The 22,261-nt window shown below is 34.3% G+C and overlaps 1 protein-coding gene across 1 annotated transcript in view; it reads left to right on the plus strand.

Annotated features, from left to right (window-relative positions):
* The window catches only part of col5a1 (procollagen, type V, alpha 1), a 62,712-nt gene that overhangs the window by 35,536 nt on the left and 4,915 nt on the right, over positions 1 to 22,261 (plus strand). The window contains exons 6-30 of the mRNA XM_059525417.1: positions 3,544 to 3,660; positions 4,503 to 5,087; positions 6,093 to 6,569; positions 6,881 to 6,937; positions 9,917 to 9,958; positions 10,368 to 10,430; positions 11,011 to 11,085; positions 12,470 to 12,562; positions 12,658 to 12,714; positions 12,802 to 12,855; positions 12,956 to 13,009; positions 13,093 to 13,146; positions 13,344 to 13,397; positions 14,220 to 14,273; positions 14,382 to 14,426; positions 15,562 to 15,615; positions 15,810 to 15,854; positions 15,945 to 15,998; positions 16,080 to 16,124; positions 17,368 to 17,421; positions 17,661 to 17,705; positions 17,821 to 17,878; positions 20,488 to 20,504; positions 20,587 to 20,631; positions 20,960 to 21,013. Coding sequence (XP_059381400.1) covers positions 3,544 to 3,660; positions 4,503 to 5,087; positions 6,093 to 6,569; positions 6,881 to 6,937; positions 9,917 to 9,958; positions 10,368 to 10,430; positions 11,011 to 11,085; positions 12,470 to 12,562; positions 12,658 to 12,714; positions 12,802 to 12,855; positions 12,956 to 13,009; positions 13,093 to 13,146; positions 13,344 to 13,397; positions 14,220 to 14,273; positions 14,382 to 14,426; positions 15,562 to 15,615; positions 15,810 to 15,854; positions 15,945 to 15,998; positions 16,080 to 16,124; positions 17,368 to 17,421; positions 17,661 to 17,705; positions 17,821 to 17,878; positions 20,488 to 20,504; positions 20,587 to 20,631; positions 20,960 to 21,013 — 2,352 coding nt within the window. The remainder of the gene's footprint in view (positions 1 to 3,543; positions 3,661 to 4,502; positions 5,088 to 6,092; positions 6,570 to 6,880; positions 6,938 to 9,916; positions 9,959 to 10,367; positions 10,431 to 11,010; positions 11,086 to 12,469; positions 12,563 to 12,657; positions 12,715 to 12,801; positions 12,856 to 12,955; positions 13,010 to 13,092; positions 13,147 to 13,343; positions 13,398 to 14,219; positions 14,274 to 14,381; positions 14,427 to 15,561; positions 15,616 to 15,809; positions 15,855 to 15,944; positions 15,999 to 16,079; positions 16,125 to 17,367; positions 17,422 to 17,660; positions 17,706 to 17,820; positions 17,879 to 20,487; positions 20,505 to 20,586; positions 20,632 to 20,959; positions 21,014 to 22,261) is intronic.

Below are 22,261 nucleotides of genomic sequence, written 5' to 3' on the forward strand. Positions count from 1 at the left end.
TGCTTTTCAATAGGGATGCACGATCATGATTTTTCATGGCCGATTCCGATAACGATTTTTTTACAAGCAAACTGGCCGATACCGATTTCCGATTTTTTTTTTTTGTTTAAGCAACAAACAAGAAAGAAGGAAAGTATGCATAAACAAGATGTTTATTTGGTATTTAATAGGCCAAACTGGCTTTTGGCTATTGAAAACAATAACCGTAACCATCAGAAATTAACGTCAGTAACTGCACAGTAATTAGCCTACATTCAATATAAACATAGATGGTACAGACATCAGCATTTAGCTTTTGATTTTGAATTGGGTTGAAACTACAGAGAACTGGCCTTAAATAAAAAGATTAACTGTAACCATGTGAAATTAAAGGCAATAACTGCATAGTTCTACAATCCAAACAACACAATCAACACACATTCAATAAGAGGTTTCTTAATCAGCATTCAGTATTTGTTTTAGTTTTTAAATTTGGTTTAAAAAAAAAAAAGTCTTTACCAGTGAGACTAAATAAAAGTATACTATATAAATACATTATTCCAAAATGTTAAAATCAAATAATGTTGGTGCGAATAAAACAAAGATGCAAAGTGTTTCATTCATCCAATTAAAAAAAAACAAAATTAGGGTAATGATTCACATCTATATTTTTTACTTGAGCCAATGAAAAATAAATAACTTATTGTCTCAAGTAAAAAAATATAGATGTGAATCATTACCCTAAAATGTTTTAATTGGATGAATGAAACACTTTTTTTCAGTGTGCTACAGCAGGTGATTTTTAAATCAAATTAAAAAATAATCATCCTAATGCAGAACTGACGTTTACGTCTTTTTTTTTCAAACGTGTATGCAAGTTCTAATTTACAAAAAAAATTAACAAATAAAAAAAAATTCAGTTTTGTCACAGTTTAGTTCGTTTCGTTTCTCATCCAACACGCGAGAAGTTGATCTGAACATCCCTTCACAGTCTACTCGTGTTTAGGGCGCGGACAGATACAGTATACGCTCGCACAGCTTTAGTGTGCACAGAAAAGGGACTCTTATTTGTTTTTATACAGTATATGGTCAGTACACCAACGGCTGTTTGCTTCCTGCTATCTGTGGCTCAGACATGAAGCTCTGCACTTCCAGTGCTGAATGGCTGCCCGTGTCCTGCACACAGATTTCAAAATACTTCCACACAAATGACATAGCGAACAATTACAATGTAGTATGTGCACGCGGGCGCACTTCCTGAAAAACCAGCCTAAAAAATAACAAAAACCGACCGGTTCCGATTTATGGCCGGTCAATCGGTGCATCCCTACTTTTCAGGGGGATTCGATGTTAAATCGTGCAGATATGTTTTACTATATTTCATTCTATTTAATTAGGTCTGGATTATTTCAAATGTTGATTCGGTACAATACAAATGTGTATCCGATGGGCTGCATTTGAAAATAAAGTTTTTCCAAATCTAATCTTACATTTATATTTAAAATGTGAAAAATGTAAATAAATAAATAAATAAATAAATTAATAAAAAACACATTATTTTCTTAAATAAAATGCTTATTAATTAATATATATGTCTTTCCGTAGAAATTGGAGAAGAAAAAAATCCCATTTCACATTTATGTGACAAGATAAGATTTCAAAATTTGCCATTAATGCTTTTCTAGTGGATTTGATGCTTAAATCACATAGATATATTACTATATTTAATTCCAGTTAATTCAGGCTGAGTTTACAAATTTGTGTGTTAATAATGTAAAAATATTTAAAGAAAAGTCCTTATTTTGTCACTACGTAAAGTCTTTCTTGTAGAAATATTATACATTTAAAATGTGTCAAATGAGTTACAACATAAAGATGAGAAGAGATGGACTAAAAACCACAAAAGTCCCATTTTTATTTCATGGGATCAACTGAGTGTTCATATTCTCCATAGTCTCTGTCCATCTGGGTTCACTCAGATGCCAATATCCTCTGAGCCATACGGAGAAAGGAATAGAAGGCATTAAATGAAAGACTGAGCGATTTAGCATGTGAAACAGATGAGAAAATAGTTTAAGCTTTTTAACACAGAGATGACCAACCGTTTTCAGTTGATTCTCTATGGGATCCGAGCAAAAGGCAGGCTCAAGGGAATTGTGGGATTGACCACTGGGCAAAACGAATGGCTAGAATGTCAAAAAGTGGAGAAAATCTGAATTAAATGCAGACGACAGGTGCAAAATCACACTTTATATTAATGTGACCAATAAAACTCTTTGTTAATAGTGCTGGAGTTCCTGGTGGATTCAAAGTTTGCTGTTTTGAAACTTTGTTTTTCAGGCACTGGTCAATTTTGAGATTTTTCATGATGTGCTGTTTCAAACTAGTAGAAAGAAAACATTCAAAATACTTTTAAAATACTGTTTTATTGCACTTTCTATATCTATATCAGTACATATCTTTAAAGGGTGTTTTCTCAAAATATAAAAGTTTTTGCCCATTTAATATTCGTAAAAAGCTTTCCATCGGAAAAACTGTTGTGGCTAGCATATGGTAAAGTTGTCTCTGAGCTATGCCTTTAAAATGAAATGATATGCACGTGACTGCAGCATGTGGTGCGTTTTGGACATCTTTACATCTTTCAGGGCTTTGATGTCAGCATGTTGGCACAGAAACAACCCTCTGCTGACCTCACGTTCACCTTTTTCAGTTTTGTGTGTGTCAGGAGTTGTAAATCTGAGTGTTGGAGGCAATATGAAAAAAACCCCGATGCACCTTTGACCAGCCCTTCAAAAACCAAGTCTGCCGTTTAATTATCAGAGAAACCTCTTTACAGATGAAAACGTGATGAGTTATCCGTTGCTAATGTGTGGGAATTAGGGAGAGAGAGGCAGAACGGTGAATTCCTTGCATTCTTCTCTTTCTCGCTAGATAAGAGAGAACATACATATATATATATATATATATTATCACATTATAAATATGTATATAAATATAATAAATAATAAAGTAAAATACAAATATTCTACATATTATGTCCTTTAAAGTATCACACATTTTGCTATAATAATTGTTTATAATATATATTCATTTATAAATACTTATACAAATACTTAACATATGTTGCATTTACGACATATGCTATATCCTAATTACCATAATTACGAGATGTCTGTGCTTGAAAGACTCTGAAGAGACTCTGCTCAAATCATGTTCATGTCCACAGGCTCAGAACTCGTTCGTTTTTTGAATAGCTCATTGCCCAAATGGATCTATGTGCAGCTTTATATGTGATGGGATGCGCTGTATTCCGTCTGAAACAAGTTTAAACAGTGTTTTGCTAATATAGTTGTTTTGCATGCACCGTGTATGATCTCATTCCATGAGACTACATGGAACATTGTGAACTACCTATACGCACTTACAAAAGAACTAAGAAAGCTGAAAAGGACAAAATGCATGCAAACACAAACTAGTTGTAAGGTACCATAGATTTTCTGCAACACTTGTGATAATACAGTATTTTAAAATCTAATAACACTTAGTTTCTACATTTCTCTTCAGAACACAGAGGATGACAACTACTATTACGAATATCCCTACTATGAGGACATGGACAACGAAAAGAGGGAAGAAACGACAACCGATGACACGACTGGAACCGAAATTGAAGACCTAACGGTCAGTCTTATTTAAGTATTATTTATGTACTATTGTAGTATTTATTCTTTTTTTTAAATTAGCTTTTATTTTTTTGTTTAAGTTTTGTTTTGGCATTTTTATTAGTTTTATACACACACACACACACATACACACACACACACACACACACACACACACACACACACACACACACACACACATACAACACACACACACACACACACACACACACACATACACATATATATATATATATATATATATATATATATATATAAATATGTATATATATTTCTGTTTATATTTAATTGATTGTATTGTAGTTTTTTAATTAATTTTTATTATATTTTGAGTTTTACTAATTTTACTACTTCATTTTCAGCTTATATTATTTCAGTTAGTTGCCTAGGCAACATCTGTAATTAATTTTTTTTTCAGTTTTACGTTAATATTCTAATATTTATATTAATATTTTAGTATTACTTTATGTCCGCTTTTTTAATTATCGAAAATGGAATTTTATAACAAAATAATTCATAATTCATAACAAGGGCTAGGTCAAGTAAATATTTTAAATTTCATATTGATTTCTAATTCAACATTAAACCATGTCCGTAGCTTAATTTTTCTTCTATAATATGGCATAATTGCTAAAATATATTATTTGAATTAAAAATGTGGAGTGGGACAGTTGCTCAAAATAAGCATCAATAGTTCAGTTCCCAGCATTAGTCTGTAACTTTAATATTCCTAACTGGGATACAGTGAATTGAGAGTGAATCAAGAAATCAGTGCATTCATCAAATCATTCATTTTCAACTATTTATTCAAAAGAAGTGTCTCTTTCCTGTGATAACCAGGTGTCTGTTCCGGATAGCGGTCGCGTGGTTACATCGGTTATCAGTAGTGGAACAGGCGGCTCCAGCAGTTCCTCGAGTAGCTCCTCGTCCTCCTCTTCTTCATCCTCTTCATCCTCCAGCTCTACCACGACTACTGGCGAGGAACCGTACGACGGCTACGATGGATATGAGACTGGATATGAAACATATTATGACGAGTCGACCTCGCCGCCTGACGGCTCCCGGACCATCAGCATCACTAGCACAGGCACAGGTACCGGCGGAGAAGTGGATATCGGACTGGGCAGTGAGGTGGATTTGGGACTGGGAGGAGACCTGGACAGGCGGATCATTACATCATCATCATCATCGTCGTCGGCGTCATCATCAGGAGGAGGAGGAAGTGGAAGAGTGCACTCAACTGTCACAGTCATTCACAATGGAACGTCTGGCTCTGTTTCCAGCTCCGGCTCTGGCACCGGCTCTAGCACCAGAATCAGTACTAGCTCCAGCTCCAGCTCTGGAGTCAGCACCGGCTCCGGCTCCAGCTCCAGCTCCAGCTCTGGAGTCAGCACCGGCTCCAGCTCCAGCTCCAGCTATACCTCGGTGAGTTTAGTTGGAACTAGTTATCCCAAACAGTTTCACTTTTAAGTGAGAATTAATAAATATGTATTAATAATATTATATTATATAACAATGAAGTATTTTTAAGAAGTATTTAGGGTTTAGTGTAATGTTATAAGACCATGTTTTACTGAAGTGGATTTTACTGATCTCAGGGATCCAGTCAATTTCAGATATAGCAGACTTTATTGCTTTTTAAATAAATTGTATTTTATTTTATTATTATTTATTTTTAAATTCATATTTAAATGATATTTTAAAATATTTTATGTTTTTCTTATTATTGCAGTTACTGCATTATTTTGTTACTGAAGTTTAGTTAACTCAGAGATTGAGTCTAATTCAGATATAATAGATTTTATTGTTAACATTTAATAATACCTTTTATTTTATTTAATATTTTTAATTTTAACTATGTTTTAAATATCTTTTCTATGTTTTGCAAGTTGTTCTTATTACTGCAATTACTGCATTGTTGAGTATAATAGTGCATTAATATCCTTTTTACTGAAGTGGATTTTACTGAACTCAGGAGTTAAGTCATGTCTTTAATAAAGTTTTGCTTATTATTGCAATTACTGCAACATTCTCTTTAATCAGAACCTGTCAGGAATATGTCCAAGTTATAATTCATTTCACTTAATAAAAACAAATATACTGTAAATTGAATAAAAATAGAGAATCACCACTTAAAATACTGGGCAAAATCCTAAAAATATACTATATGTGCTTTTTTGTCATAAAAATCAAAAGTAGTCTTACTTTTCTTTGTTTTTGTGATATTCACACATATGAGAATCAATAAATAGATGTATACTCAGTGCACAAACTTAAGCATTATTATACACTATTTTCCTATTTATTATTGTAAAGCTGCTTTGACACTATCCATATTTTTAAAAGAGCTATATAAATAAAGTTGACTTGACACACATTGAGTCATGAATGGTTATGATGTCTGAAGCCTTGTGTTTGTCTGATGTGTAGGTGGATGGTGGTTATGATGATACCCAGTACGGCGAGGGTTTGACCTATGGAGAGGGATATGAAGAAGGATACGGAGAGGGAGATTATACCGTGGAAGGAGGTGGTAGCAGCAGCAGAACTTCAGTGTCCGTAGGGGGCGGGTCTGTTTCTGTAGGAGGCGGATCTGTTTCTGTTGGAGGCGGGTCTGTTTCTGTTGGAGGCGGATCTGTTTCTGTTGGAGGCGGGTCTGTTTCTTCAAGTGGCTCAGTTGGGGGCGGATCCAGCAGTGCTGGGGCCAGTGTGGGGGCGGGGTCTGTTGCCACCGGTGGACAGGGAGGAATCGGTGGAGAGGCAGATTCCATCGATATCGACAGGTTCAAGGAGGAATCCATCACGGATTACACTGACGCAGAACTGGAGAAGATGTATGACTATGATGACCTGTACACCGACGGTGACAAAGCACTGCCCGCAGAGACCGACGAGGGCTACGGACAGGTAGCTCCAACCCACCTCTGTGCTCACCTCATCCAAAAAATTCTCATTTTTTATTCTTCATGTTGTTTCAAACCTGTATGGCTTACTTTTTCTTCCTGTTTAACACAAAAGGAGAATGTACCTCCCACTCTTTGCAGTATAATTCCCCACTTTGGGTTTCAGACAGGCTTTGAATGACATGAGGGTGACCTATAGTTTATTTTTGGTTAGAATTGTTTGTTTTATTTATTACCTGCTCTATTCCATATTGCGTTTACACTGATATCTACACTGGATCTGGATTAAATTAAATTGAGTTTGTGTTTCCAAAGGTGGATGGACTGAGGGGAGAGAAAGGCCAGAAAGGAGAGCCTGCCATCATTGAACCCGTAAGTGTCACTAACTAAATGATACATATGTACTACCGTTTCAAAGTTTTGGCTCAGTATTTAACATGTTCTCACCGGGCCTGCATTTACTTGCATTTTGGATTTTTTTCCTGAAGTGGTTTGGCATATTGACAACCCTTTATTAACACAAACCCAAGGAATTGTAGTCTTGCATTTATTGCATCTTCCGCTCACTTTCACATCCGTCCAATTTTACATTCATGCACTTGTTCGGGCAGCTTAAAAACACATCTTAAAAGACACCTGGATCAGTCGAATGTGGATTCACTCCAGATTTGCATTTGCACTTCAAAAGGAGCGAGTCGCTCCTGTTTCAAACGCAGTTATATTTGCATGATGGGAATCATCGTCTGTCCTTGCATACAGTCTCTACTGCTCACATGGCTCTTGATCTCTAACATCTGTGAGTCTTCAAACAGATGTCACTGCAATCTCAGCGGGAAAGAATGACATCTGGGTTTATAATCAATGAAAATCAGAATGGAGAAAGAGACAAGATCAGGCCATATCATATCATATTGTGGACTATTAAGATGTCTGTACACTATGTACATTATAATATATATATGATATCTATTTAAAAATGTATCAAATGGTTTTCTTATGTAAAAAATAAAATAAAAATTCTACACTCAAATAAACCATATTGTGAATTTATATATTCTACAGGATAAACAAAACCATTAATTGAGCTACAACATAAATATACCTACCATTTCATCTCATAAAAATACAAATAAATAATTACCATTAAATCCAAATAAATAAATAATTAAATAAATGAAAAGCAAGAAAAAGCTTTTTTTTTTCGGGATATCTCCCCTTATATCTTACATTTTAGTTTGATGGAGGTGTGCTTTTAGACAAACTCAAGATTTAAACTAGAAACCATGACTTTTAGATTCTACCAATATTAAGAATACACTTTTAAGAATAATGACATGTTTTTTTCAGGGTAGTGTTAGTTCAGAGATACAAGAACAGATCAATGAGAAGATCAGAGTCAAGGAAAAGCACAAACTTGCAGATCAGAACAGCTGGTTTTAATGAAGGATGACCATGTGGTTGCAGAAAGAAAAATGCCCAAATCACATGCTTCTTTCTACACACACACACACACACACACACACACACACACACACACACACACACACACACACACAAACAATATGTCCACTCTGTGTTTTTTGGCATGAAAGGAAAGCACCAAAAACAAAGCGAACATGCCCACTGCCACGACGGCACACTCGGACGATGCCTTCGGGACAGAGCTAAGACCCACAGCATCTTTAAAAAGCACCAGATTAGACCACGATGTTATGCCAAACGAATGCCATTTGTCTTTTTTTATTTAAGAGTTTTCTGGATCTACAGAGAGGCTGAGCTCTGCATATGTAATGATCCTGCGCTTTGGGCTCTGGACCTCTCAGTGACTGTAATTCAATCTTCACAGGCCTTTTGAGTTTATTGCGCTGTTGTGGTTATGATGCAACTCATGCAAGCACATTTTGATTATTACTGATGACTTCCAGACAAAACAGCTTGTATGTCCTGATACAGATCACAGTATATTTGGTTAAAGTTGATCTGTTTTAATACAATTTTCCCTAACATATGTGCAATGATGAAAATCGTGTGCATGTTTAAACAATATGCAGTGTTTAAAACACCCTCTAACTTTGACTTTCTAGCCTCATCTATGACGGTATTATGCACCAATGTTTAATAAACAGTATTTAATAAACACATTTATGCATTTAGCAGCCACTTTTATCCAAAGTGACCAACAATGTACAATTCTTTCACAAACTAATATATTTCATTAGTATAACTGTTTGGAGTGACAGTTTTGTCACACAAGTTTTTGTTACTCCAATATCCAATATTTTTGAGGTATGATTTAATAAACAGCGATGGTTTTAAATCCTCTTTCAGTTGACTCTTATGAAGAATATACAGTAAAATATAAATATTAGATCAAAAAGCTTAAAAAATTTCTAAATATAATGTTGCTTTGACAGCTAACTGAAATAAATCAACTTAAAGTACTAAAACAGAAATTGAAATAATTGAATTATAAAAAGCTGTATATAAATATTTAAAGGCTACTTCGAAATTAACTTGAAAACATTATTTATTTATTCATGACTATGTATCAGATAACTGCATTCTGGCACAAAACAATATTAATTATTGATTATTTTAGCAATATTAATGATTGATTATTAATTATTTAACACCTAAATACAACTAATAATTCTTTTAAATAAAATAAAATACAATTTAAATATTAGAAAATAATGTAATCTTTAAAACTTCAAAAACAATTAGAAATAAATTAATTTGAAGTTGAAGCACTAAAATTCTAAAAACTTAAATGGAAAAGAAAACAATTAATATATAGTTATATTGAAATATTTAATTTAAAAAATAAATAAATAAAATGATAAAGCCACGTACCAAAATTACTTAACTTAATTACTTAACTTACTTTAAATTACTTAAAAAAAACTTAACTAAAATGAAAATAAATGCCAAAAATATAAAAACACATGCTATTTCAAAATAAACTTTAAAAACGTTCTATATTTTCTCCTTCATCACATTATGCTTCATTTTAAACTCTTTTCCTCATCAAAATAGCAGTAGTTGATGGCATGGCATTCCAATCATTCAGTCCGATTTTAGCAGTGGAACTGTAACTATCAGATTAATTCCGGAAGTTCCGGAGTGTTCAGTCAGCTGTGCTGCAGTCTGAAGATCATCTCACATGCTTCATAAACAGTCAGAGTCATGAGAAACTCATGAGACTTCCTGATGTTACAAGCACACATCTCACATACACAGTCCACAGAAATCTAAATGATTTTGACTCTCACACTTCAGATCTTATGTTGATGTTGCAGGATGTGCTTATGCTGTTATTCTAATGCATTTGTGTTTTTCCTGTTCTTGTAGGGAATGCTTGTCGAAGGCCCACCTGGTCCAGAGGGTCCCACAGTAAGTCTGCTTTCCTTACAAAACAAAACAGCTAAGTCCCAAAAGACTGTGCTATTCTTTGCACCATAAAAAATGGAAAACTGAGCTGAGTAGCTGAGTTGCTAGGAAAGCTGATCTGTTTTCTAGGTCCTGTGAGCATTGCTGACAATGCTAAACAACTGTATGTCTGTTTTGTTGCCACAGTTTCATTCTTGACCTACTTATTTCTAAGGCAACTCTTCTCTCAGCTGGAGTATTGCTGGATCTGATGGCTCTTTAGGGACTAGAACAACATGAGTTTGAGAAATAGAGCAATGGAAGGAGTCCAGCAGTGATCTACAGTCTTACCTCACCGGACCAACACCCATGTGTTTGTGTGTTTGTGATGCCTTCATATGTGTTCCTCACAGTACCGTCGTGTTGTTTTTAGGGTCTCCCCGGTCCTCCAGGTTCAACGGGACCCCCAGGTGGTGCTGGAGACCCCGGTGAGAGGGTAAGTAACCATGAAAATAAATACAAGATACTCAATATGTTCAACAGCACGGAAAATTGTGTTGTGAAACATGGCCAAGTCTGTAAAAACGATCTATCTATCTATATAAAATAATAAAAATTTATATTAGATTTAAAATATTTATTTATTTGTTTGTTTATAGAATTTTAAGGTTGCAACTTATTTAATTGTCAGAGATAATGTTAGACACACACACACACTCACACCTACACACACACACACACATATATATATATATATATATATATATATGAATTACAATAAAATGTAAATTTCCTTAAAAATAGTATATTGTAATATTTATTTCCTATTTCTTACATATATATAAAAGTAATGCAAAATAGTTATTATATATATATATATATATTATTATTATTTGTTATTATTATTATTATTATGAAATATGACCTGAACATTTTTTAATGTGATTTTGATTCATCATACTGTATAAGATTACATTTTAGGTTTAGAGAGCCTGATTACAATGATTGAAAGAGATTATATTATAGATCACAATGCTGTTTAATGCATTACCCATAATGCTTTGCTTTTTTGACAGGGTCTTCCTGGTCGCCCTGGTCTGCCTGGAGCTGACGGTCTTCCAGGACCTCCAGGGACTGTCCTGATGTTGCCTGTATGTAAATCTGAGCACAATCGCCAGATAGACACTTACAAAAACTACACATTAGAATGACACATATGATACATGTTTGCATGTCTTTTAGCTTTTACAGTTTAAGGCCCCTTTTCACTGTACTGAGGTCAGTTTTAGCCTGTGCGTCAAGACGTATGTCCAGAGGCGTTAGTTCTTGTGCTGGCTTGATTTATTTTTAGAGTGGTTTAACAGAGATTATTATTATCAGAGAGATATCAGAAACATAATGCTCCCTTTGCTGCTGTGATTCCTCATCAATAATACGCTGGTTAATGCAGTGAGACATATCGCAGATTCCACATCGTACTCTCAGCCTTTCCAAATGTCCTCTTTCCAAGCTGTTACTGTTACAATACAGGTTTTTTACATTTTTTATTCCGGAACGTGTATCGACTTCACTATGTCAAGAGTTCTGGAATGCTTCCATGGCAAATCCAGATGTTCTGAACATCACATTACAAATGATGTTGTCCGTGTTGTATATGTTTTTATAGTCAACTTGTGATTGTAATTAAACCACATCCTAAACACTACCTCTTCTCCCCCATCAGTACAGAGCCATGAAGCACAGATTCGCTTAGAAACTAGTGGTCATACTCTTGGAAGTGTAGTGATTGAGCTCAGCCACCAGATGGCAGTGCTGAACAACTTGACTCCTGAACACAGACAAATGCACAGAAACACTGCATACTGATCCTACCATACTAGTCATACCACTAGTCATATTATTTCTGCCTTATCTGTACATGGATGAAATAGTATGAGTAGTACACTAGTCTGAAATCAGCTGAATTACATGCTACCAAACATTTTTTTTCATGTATGTATTTTTTTTTTTTTTTTGCAGTACGTACTGTAAACTACTTCAATTAAAAAAAAAAAAAAAACAAATTGTTTAGTTTATTTTACATATAATTAACTTTTTAAAATCGATTAATCAATTTAGAACTATTTTATTTTATTTTTGCCTTTTTTATTTGAACATAAAATTAATATTTAACTTTAGTTTTATTTTATTTAATGATACTGAACTTTTTTTTAACTAGGTGAAACACTTTGGATCTCATTAAAATCTTTAAAAAAACTTTTTTAGAGGAATTAATTTTTTTTTTGCTACAACTGGATGCCACTCATTGAATATAGCATGCAGCTTGTTTTTTAAATTCCACAAAAAAAAAAAAAAAAAAAAAAAAATTTTATATATATATATATATATATAAATAAAAGAAAAAGGTTAATGTTAAGTTAATTTTAATATTAAGATAAAATAAATGTTTATATTTATTTAAAAATGATGAATTTTGAAATATTTTCTTTTCAAGTAATTGTATGCAATGTTGATGAGTTGGTTCTGTCTCTGTAGTTCCGGATGAGTACAGGAGGCGACAGCGGACATAAGGGTCCTGCAGTTTCTGCCCAAGAGGCTCAGATGCAAGCCATCATGCAGCAGGCCAGGGTAAAAACACACACTTACACCAGTACACACTATATTTCACACACACACATCTCGATGCAAGCTAATTCTAATTCCTCCGTGTCATTATTATTTAGCTGGCGATGAGGGGTCCAACCGGACCCATGGGTTTAACGGGCCGTCCCGGTCCTCTGGTACGTCTGCGTATCTGTTTCCAGCCTGTCGAAATGATGATATTATGATGAATCTGATGTGTTTCAAGCTTGGTTTGATTTTCCCAGGGTCCTCCTGGTGTTCCTGGACTGAAAGGAGAGTCTGGGGAATCAGGACCTCAGGTAGGCATCACAGATTACCAACAATACAGCTATCTGACAGTATTTGAAGACATTTTAAGGTGGGATAGGGCTGTTGTGAGACCTGTGTGTGTGTTTTTAGGGTCCTCGTGGTCCACTGGGATCCCATGGCCCTCCTGGAAAGCCTGGTAGAAGGGTACGTTTGCATTCTGTTGTTGTTATTATTAATCTGATCATTCTGTATAATAAGATTTATAAAGAAGAATCGTGTTGGCTTAGGGTCGACCCGGCTCAGATGGAGCCCGAGGGATGCCTGGACAGACGGGATCTAAGGTAAAACGAATGAGAGGAACTGATTTTACAACCAATCTATTTTAGCATAACACACACTAATACATTGTGCACAATAAGATGCTGGAATGTAAAAAGAGTCCATTTTGAATTCATGTCGAGAAAGTACAGAAGTTTCTTATTTATAAAACATTCATATCCTGCGGTTCTGAACTGTTTCCTGTTTGTGTGCTTCACAGGGTGACCGAGGATTCGATGGACTCGCTGGTTTGCCTGGAGAAAAGGGTCACAGGGTAAACGCATTAAATAAGTCTTATTTGAGATTAACTGAGCTCAATTATACTTCCGTTTTCATAGTTGTAGTAAATTTCTTATGTGTATGGAAGCCCGTTTCCGCCACTAAATAAAAAATTAAACAAGGTAATTGCAACTTTTTATCTCGGAATTGCTACTTTATATCTTGCAGTTGTCCGAATTTTGAGTTCTAAAGTCAGAATTGTGAGATAAAAAGTCGCAATTACCTTGTTTTATTTTTTATTCAGTGGCAGAAACGGGCTTCCATATCTGTGCTTGTCATTTTTCATGTCTTTTTTAATATATGTCTGTATTATTATTATTTCAGTTTTAGTTTTAATTACTTTAGTATGTCAAATTAAACTTAAAAACTCTAATTAAAATAGACAATGAGCCAAAAAGGTGCTTTTTTTGTTATTTAATTTAATTTAATTTTATTTCAGTTAACAATTTTTTAGTTTCTGTTTTAGTTTTAATTAACTATAATAACCTTGCTCTGATTGGCAAGTCTTAACAAAATTCTTTCAGTTGAGAGCGACATTTAATGTCCATTTTTTACATTTATAAACACGTTTATGAACATTTTAAAATAGGTGAAACGCTTCAGCTGAACAGCTATTTAATTATATATTTTATTTTTTCAAAAACATTTTATTTTATTTTATTTTATTTTGATTTGGCCAATTGTAATAAAATGTAATACATTTCAAATCTAATTAAATTTAATATCTGTTTGTTTACTTGGCAGTAAACATGTGAAAAAGAGGGTGATTCGTTCTATGAAATCTAATGAGTGTGTTTTTTTGTGGTTGTTGTTGTAGGGTGAGACGGGTCCTCAGGGGCCACCTGGGCCTCCAGGAGAGGATGGAGAAAGAGTATGAGCTTCTTATTTTAACCCCTTCCTGTTGCCTTCGCCATCAATGTTATTGCAATATATCTAAATGTGTCTTAACGTCACGATGATATCATTTCTTGTATCCCAGGGCGATGATGGTGAGGTCGGACCCAGAGGTCTGCCTGGAGAACCGGTGAGTTCATGTTTCCTCCAGTATCCCAGCATTATCCTCTCTGTACTCTTCCACATTGTACTCACTGTGGATGTGAAGTGACAGACACATTCAGAGACAGAGAGTGTAGTAGAAATGAAAACATTCAGTCAATTAACCAGCGGTTTAAGACTCTGTCCAGCAGGTGGCGCTCCATGTTCAACATTTGGTTTGAGAGTGACTTCATCTGCTCTTGCATATTAACATAAACACAATCAGTACTGTTTTAGGCTCCTGCTGGAAAATGTAGCACATCAGATGAAGAGTCACTCAAGTGGCATAGAAAACAGTTTTTTTTTTCATGTTGACATCACATGGGCTACCACTATTTTATTTTTTATTAAATTTTATTATTTCAACATTTATTAAACATTTAAAAAAGGTGGAACACATATCTATTTGATCTTGTTTCTAAATCCATTATTTTATTTTTTAGTTTATGTAAGTAAGAAATAGACAGTACTCATCATTAAAATATAGCACCTGAGATGAGTTGCATAGAAATAGCTGTTTTATTCATGTTGTGATCACATGACAGGGCAAATGCCATTTTGTTTGGTTTTATTTTATTTGAGCAGCTATTAAAAATGTTAAAATAGGTGAAACACTTTATATATACTTATTAATTTTATTTTTTTATTTTATTTTCTTTGACTTATATATGAATTGAATTAGTACTTTAGATATTTATGACTAAAATGAAACACACAAGATCATTTAAGTGGCATAAAAAAGGCAGTTTTTATTCAGGTTGAGATAACACAGCTGGGTGAAAGCTTCATCTTATTTATTTGAATTTATTTGATTTGTGCAAATATTGAACATTTCAAAATAAATGGAACACTTCACAGCGTTTTTATTTTTGAAATGCATTATTTGAACAAGAAGGTAGAACACTTTATTTTGTTGTTTAAATACATTATTTTATTTTTATTTCATGTAAATAAGAAAAAAGTATTACTTTAGGCGAGTATGTTTAAAACGAAGCACACAGAGAAAAAGCTTTTTTATTTATGTTTTGGTCACATGACCGGGCGAATGTAGCCACTTTATGCCTCTATTATCAGACACTTTCAGCTGAACACAACTCTCTGTTTCTCCGTCTTCTCTTTTTCAGGGTCCTCGTGGTTTGTTGGGCCCCAAAGGTCCCCAGGGGCCCCCAGGCTCTCCTGTGAGTTCAAACTTCATATTTATCTGAATTAGTTTGTTTTCATCTTTATCAAGTCATTAACCTTCATGGTATTTATTTACTTAGAGCTTTATTCATGTTTTAATATATTTGTTTTATGTATGTAAATGTGTAAATATTTTTTAAACATGTTAAATTCGTTTTCATTTATTTTGATCCTTGTTTTATTGTTTTAGGGTGTGACTGGTATGGACGGACATCCTGGACCTAAAGGAAACATTGTAAGTCTGAGACATACAAACACACACACACACACACACACACACACACACACACATTCACATTATTATGCTCCTGTTTTCACCCGTCAGGGTCCTCAAGGTGAGCCAGGACCTCCAGGACAACAAGGCAACCCCGGAGCTCAGGTATTCATCAAGCCACACCCACTCACCCATCACTGACTTCATTAACCAGTCAATATCCTCTAATTCTGTCCTCTTTCACAGGGACTTCCTGGTCCTCAGGGAGCGATCGGACCTCCAGGAGAGAAGGTGAGATCGCATGTGTGGATGAGCGATGGAAGGATGCTTCTTTCGTTAATGGATTCATGTCTTTATGTAGAGTTTGTATGTGTGTGTGTGTGTGTGAAGTGTTCTATTGATAATGTTTATGTTTTATGACAAGACAGTTATTCTTAGTGATGTAGATTATAATACATTTCATAAGTACACTACTGTTCGGTAAAGTTTTTTTTAAAGAAATTAATCATTTTATTAATCAAGGATGCATTAAATTGATCAAGACAGTAAAGACATTTACATGTAACTGTATAATGTTACAAAAGGTGTGTATGTCAAATTAATGCTGTTCTTTTAGCTTTGACAATAATAAGAAATATTTATTAAGTGGCTAGCAAATGAGCAAATTAGAATGCTTTCTGAAAGATTATGTGACACTGAAGACTGGAGTAATAATCAGCTTTATATCACAGGAATAAATTATATTTTAAAATATATTGAAATAGAAAACAGTTATTTTAAATGGTAATAATATTTCATAATATTTTTGATGAAATAAATGCGGCTCTGATGAGCATAAGAAGCTTCTCTAAAGAACAAAAAATCCTACAGATTTTAAGCCTTTGCATTTCAAAATTGAAATTATTATTATTATTATTGTATTATTATTATATATATTATTTATATATATTATCTATATATATATATATATATATATATATATATATATATATATATATATAGTTTTTTTTTCTGGGCTTAAAGATTGCAGATTGTAATATAGAGTAAAAAATATTTTATTATTGCTTATTATTAACAGTTTTGTTTTATTATTATTATTATTAATTGAAGTAGTAGTTGTATATTATATTTAAAAACAAAAAACATTTGACAGCCAAATCAAAGCCATTTTACTGTAATGTGACAAGAAAACCATAAAACAAGGAACTTTATTATTTGAAAATAATTATGGCAATTTTATACATTTTTACTTTTACTTACACCACTCAATATTTTTTTCTATTGTCATTAAAGTTAAATATTGATTGGAAATGATTTTTAGTTTTCAACCATGCATAAATGCAAAGCTTACATATTTGAGAATGAACATTGATAATTCTGGACATTGATATTTGTCATTAACCCTTCTCCACACCGACCACTTTAACTTATTGATCGCTCTACTGGATGATCTTCATGCGTGTGTGTTGAATCAGGAAGTGTGTGTGCTGAGTGTTAATGGACTGAGTGCTTATGCTGGTTTTCCTCCTCTCAGGGTCCCACTGGAAAACCAGGCTTACCGGGAATGCCAGGAGCCGATGGACCTCCGGTGAGTCTGGGAAATGCACACATGCTTCACGTCTGATAATCTCAAGCTCTTTTGTTTGTGTTTCAGAGAGATTTCATTTTATTTATAATTACAGTGCAGTGATCTGCCTGGGAGTTCTTCACAGACACACATTGTTCACATCTATTCTCAAGGCCTATTATATCCACATTTCATGGTTCTACATCTAATTACTGCAGCACAACATGTCATTTCTCTTTATCTTTGTGTCACAAACACAGGGCCACCCGGGAAAAGAAGGACCATCCGGAGAGAAAGGAAATCTTGTATGTTTATCCTTCATTCTTCTATCTGAAGAGTTCACTTACAGACAGTTCTCTTGTACAAATGTAGTTTCAGATGTGATCAATAACTCCATCGATAACTGACTGTGTTTTACAGGGACCTCCTGGTCCTCAGGGGCCAATCGGATATCCTGGGCCTCGAGGTGTAAAGGCAGGTGTTTTTTAATCCTCATCGGTCATAGCAGAACTCATAACGATCTCTCATTGGTCAGTGGGTATTGCAGTTCTGTAGTAGTAAGATTTCAGTGAAAAGTCACCCAAGTTATTTTGCCTCTAGCTTGTTCCTGATAATGAAACGGAGACGGCACCCTGCCAGTGTTTCTGATACTTTCCTAAGGCAGAATCATCAGAAATTTATAGCCATTTTCCAAAATTTCCAAAAGTTGCGTTTCTAGACAGCATTTTAGGCATCAAAAACTACTTCTGAGATAAGTTCTCTTGGCCAGAATCTAATGCAGTGCAGGAGATTCACTGATGTGACACTGGAATGTGATGAGGATACATTTCTCAATTATTATATTATATTAGATTAGGTTATTTATGTATATTATTTATTGTTAGAATTTCTTTTTTTTTCTTCTGTCCTGACTAGGGCTGGGACAGCACGTCGAGGTCATCGATGACGTCGACGCAAAATATGCGCATCGATTCGTCGACCTTTTTTTTTTCCTAAAAAACGTTTGCAAAACGTTTACCTTATGTGCGCTGAATATACGCGATGGCCGGATCAACATTCTGGCCAACGTTATATAACCAATCCAGGGGTTTTTCTGCATTGATCTTTTTTTTTGGCGGCTTGTCAAAGCCTTATTTGATCGGTGAGTGATGTAGAATAGAATGACTGTGCTGCACCTGACAGGGCGGTACGAGAGAGAGTCCCGGCTGCGCGCGAGCACTCACAGTCTTCAAACAACACGAGCGCTTCTTGCTCTATCTCTCCCTCGTGCATATTAATCAAAATCATTAAACACGATAGAAAAACTCCAACGTTTCACGCGCTCGCGCACTCACAGTCTTCAAACTACACGAGCGCTGTCTTGCTCTCTCTCTCTCTAAACTCCAACGTTTCACGCGCTCGCGCACTCACAGTCTTCAAAGTTCAAACTACACGAGCGCTGTCTTGCTCTCTCTCTCTCTAAACTCCAACGTTTCACGCGCTCGCGCACTCACAGTCTTCAAAGTTCAAACTACACGAGCGCTGTCTTGCTCTCTCTCTCTCTCTCTCTCTCTCCCTCCCTCGTGCATATTAACCAAAATCATTAGACACGATAGAAAAAGGGCGGAACGCCAAAGTTTCACGTGGAGCATTCAGAGATTTTTTTTTCTACGTGACAGGCTGCTGGCTCCCACTGTTAATTTTTTTTTTTTTTGGAAAAGCACTCTCTGTATTAGCTTAAAGCCCTCAAGTTTACATTGGTTACTGTATTCTTTCAATTGCTCTAAACAAGTATTTTGGGTGACCTTTATTGAATGCTAGACATCAAGTTGTTGTTATTTTCATCTGAAAGAAGAACTTTTTTTCAGTAAGCTAGGCCCTATGTGTTCAGTAAGCTTATTTCATTAAGCTACGTGTTTTCAAGGTTTCAAGGTTTTATTGAATGCTATCTCTATACAAGTGCAAAGTAATGCATTCTTAGTCAGTCTATTATTTTGTAATTTTAAGAGCAATAAACATATATTGCAATGTTAAGGAATTCATGTTTTTTTTTCATTCAGATATGTAAATCAACATGTATAAATTGTTAGTAGTCAATAAATGGGGAGATAATCGAAATCGAATCGGTCCGAAAAATTAATCGTTAGATTAATCGGTAAAAAAATAATCGTTTATCCCAGCCCTAGTCCTGACCCAATAAGTTATAAAGGTATTGGTAGATAAAATTTTCTGCAACTGGTCAAAATAAAAAAGTCATTGAATTTCTGAATTAAAGTGAAAATAATAAAAAAAAAAAAAAAAAAAAAAAAAAAAAAATATATATATATATATATATATATATATATATATATATATATATATATATATATATACTGTAGTTTAACTGTCCTGCGATTTGTAAAAAAAAAAAAAACTAAAAAAAAAAAAAAAAAAAAAAAGATTATTATATTATACCGGGCTGTCAATACAATATAATTTATAGTATAGGGCTGTCAAATCAATTATTCATAGTTATATACGATTTATATTATATATACATTTATATATACATTACATGCATTTTTAATTTTTGTGTGTGTATTTATATGTACATATGTACACACAAACGTATATTATGTAAGCACAATTTTGTTTTGCTGCGTTTAATCATTTTGTTTTGGTGCGATTAATCACGATTAATCGATTTTACAGCCCTATTATATTATTTTGTTATTTTATGTTATGTTATGCTATATTGTTATGTTATGTAAACAAACTTTTATTTTGGTGTGATTAATCACCATGAATCGGTTTTACAGCCCTATTAAAATATATGTTATTTCATTTAAATTATTGTTAGAAGATAGTCTTCATGGAAGATGTAACCCCAAAATGCATTGTGAAGAATGCATAATCCAAAATGGCAGATGAATCAAGATAATTGTCTAATGTATAAATATATCTATATTTCATACCAAATGATTGCATATATTTAAAAAAATTGCAATTGAATTAAAATGCACTATTGTAATCCACTGTGAGTCAGTTTGCAGCCTACAGTATATAGACAGTAGATTGTGAAGCAGCTTGCTAGGGTTTGAGAGCTTTTATCACCTTCATGGTTTCTAGTCAGTGTTTGTGATACAGTGAGTCAATCGCAGGGTTTTGAAGTTTAGATGGACTCTCTTGATCTTTTTTCTTTTGCTCTTTCACTCTTTCTGTCCGCAGGGTGCTGACGGAGTCCGCGGGCTGAAAGGAGGCAAGGGTGAAAAGGTAATTTCAGAGTGTGTTTGTGAGTTGTGTTATGCTGTTGTGTGTGTGTGTGTGTGTGTGTGCCGAAGGCTAATGCACTGCTCCTGTGTCATTAATGTTTCATTTCTGTTTCTGAATATGGAAACTGCTGTACTCCAGGATGCATTTTTGACCTTCCCGCTTTGGTCATTAAAAAGTTGTATCCTGCGAGAGTGCAGCAGGAAAATAAGATCAGGCCCCGGCAAATAGCAGAAATAGCAGTTGCCATGGAGATCCGTCCCTTGGTATTATGTGCGAAAGGAAGTTTGCAACACTCTCAGTGTCAAATCTTCATCTCTTTCTTTCTCAGGGAGAAGACGGATTTCCGGGATTTAAGGGAGATATGGGCGTCAAAGGCGACAGGGTAAGAGACTTATTCACAGGTTGAAGAGGTTATTTGTTTTTGGCTTTATCTCTGGAGAATTATGGGATATGATTTCTCTTTTCACTCGGGTCGATCTTTAATTCTCAGAGCATCTCTGAGGAGGCACATAAATCACACTGGGTCTGTGCTCATACTTTTTGGGATTTGAACAAATATAGACATACACAGAAAAAAAGACCCTAAGGACCATAACCTGGGAATTCAGCCACATAGAAATGTGATAAGAACACCTTAGTGATCACATATCCCCAGTCTATTTCACAGACATTTTACACACAAAATGCAGAGAAATTTGGTCATTTAGGACTCCAGAAGTCGGTCGAAGGGCATGTATAATATTCGTTCAGCCTAATTGATCAGATTTTTTGCTGTTATAAAGTCTGCTGACTCAGCTGCGGTGCTGGGTAAATGTCTGTAATGAGCAAACGCGCACCGCTCTAGGTTATTAGGGACCAATATGCACACGCTTCTGGATTTAAGTGGGTGGACATTGTCCCAAATTACCATTTACTCTTGTTAAATGCCACGCACGCACACACTTGACTATTCCCATGCTGCTCTTAAGTGGCAAAAACATTAAACACACACTAACTATACACACAAACTTGTTTCATTATTAAGTTCTAGGATCGTTTATTCAAAGATGTCCACCCAAAAACATTCGAAGACAACTCTTTTTAATTTACAGCAATTAGGAGATGAAAATAAGCAATATAACGTTAAACGTATAAATGTCTTAAAACGTTTAAAGAAATCTTGGTGCCCTTGGCCGTTTGCTTTAATTAAAATAATTCATTGTAAAACTATTTTACAAAATTTTGTGGTGATTTATTTTTTGATAAATATTACTTTCTAGTTGTTTTAGTCATTTTAAGGCTTTTTCTGTCTTTTATTTAAACACCTTGAAGCCCTCTCTGAAGTTTTCTTTAAATAATTGAATCATCTAAAATAATACAATTTTAACATTCAAGAAATTTGGGGGTGAATAAATAAAAATAATTGTAATGTAAAATGTAATTTTTAATTGTTTTAGCTCATTCTAAAGCTTGTTTTGTCTTATTTTAAATTTGAAGTCATCTTGAGGCCTCCTTGGAAGTTTGCAGAGGAATTTAAAGGACTTTACATTTTTAATGTATTTTTCCTCTGAAAGCAACTTTTAGTATTTATACATTCAATTATTACATCAGTCAATGTAAATGTAAATGACGTCTTCTCTGATATGATTGG

The sequence above is a fragment of the Carassius carassius genome, chromosome 36 (assembly GCF_963082965.1).
Source record: "Carassius carassius chromosome 36, fCarCar2.1, whole genome shotgun sequence".
NCBI lineage: Eukaryota > Metazoa > Chordata > Actinopteri > Cypriniformes > Cyprinidae > Carassius > Carassius carassius.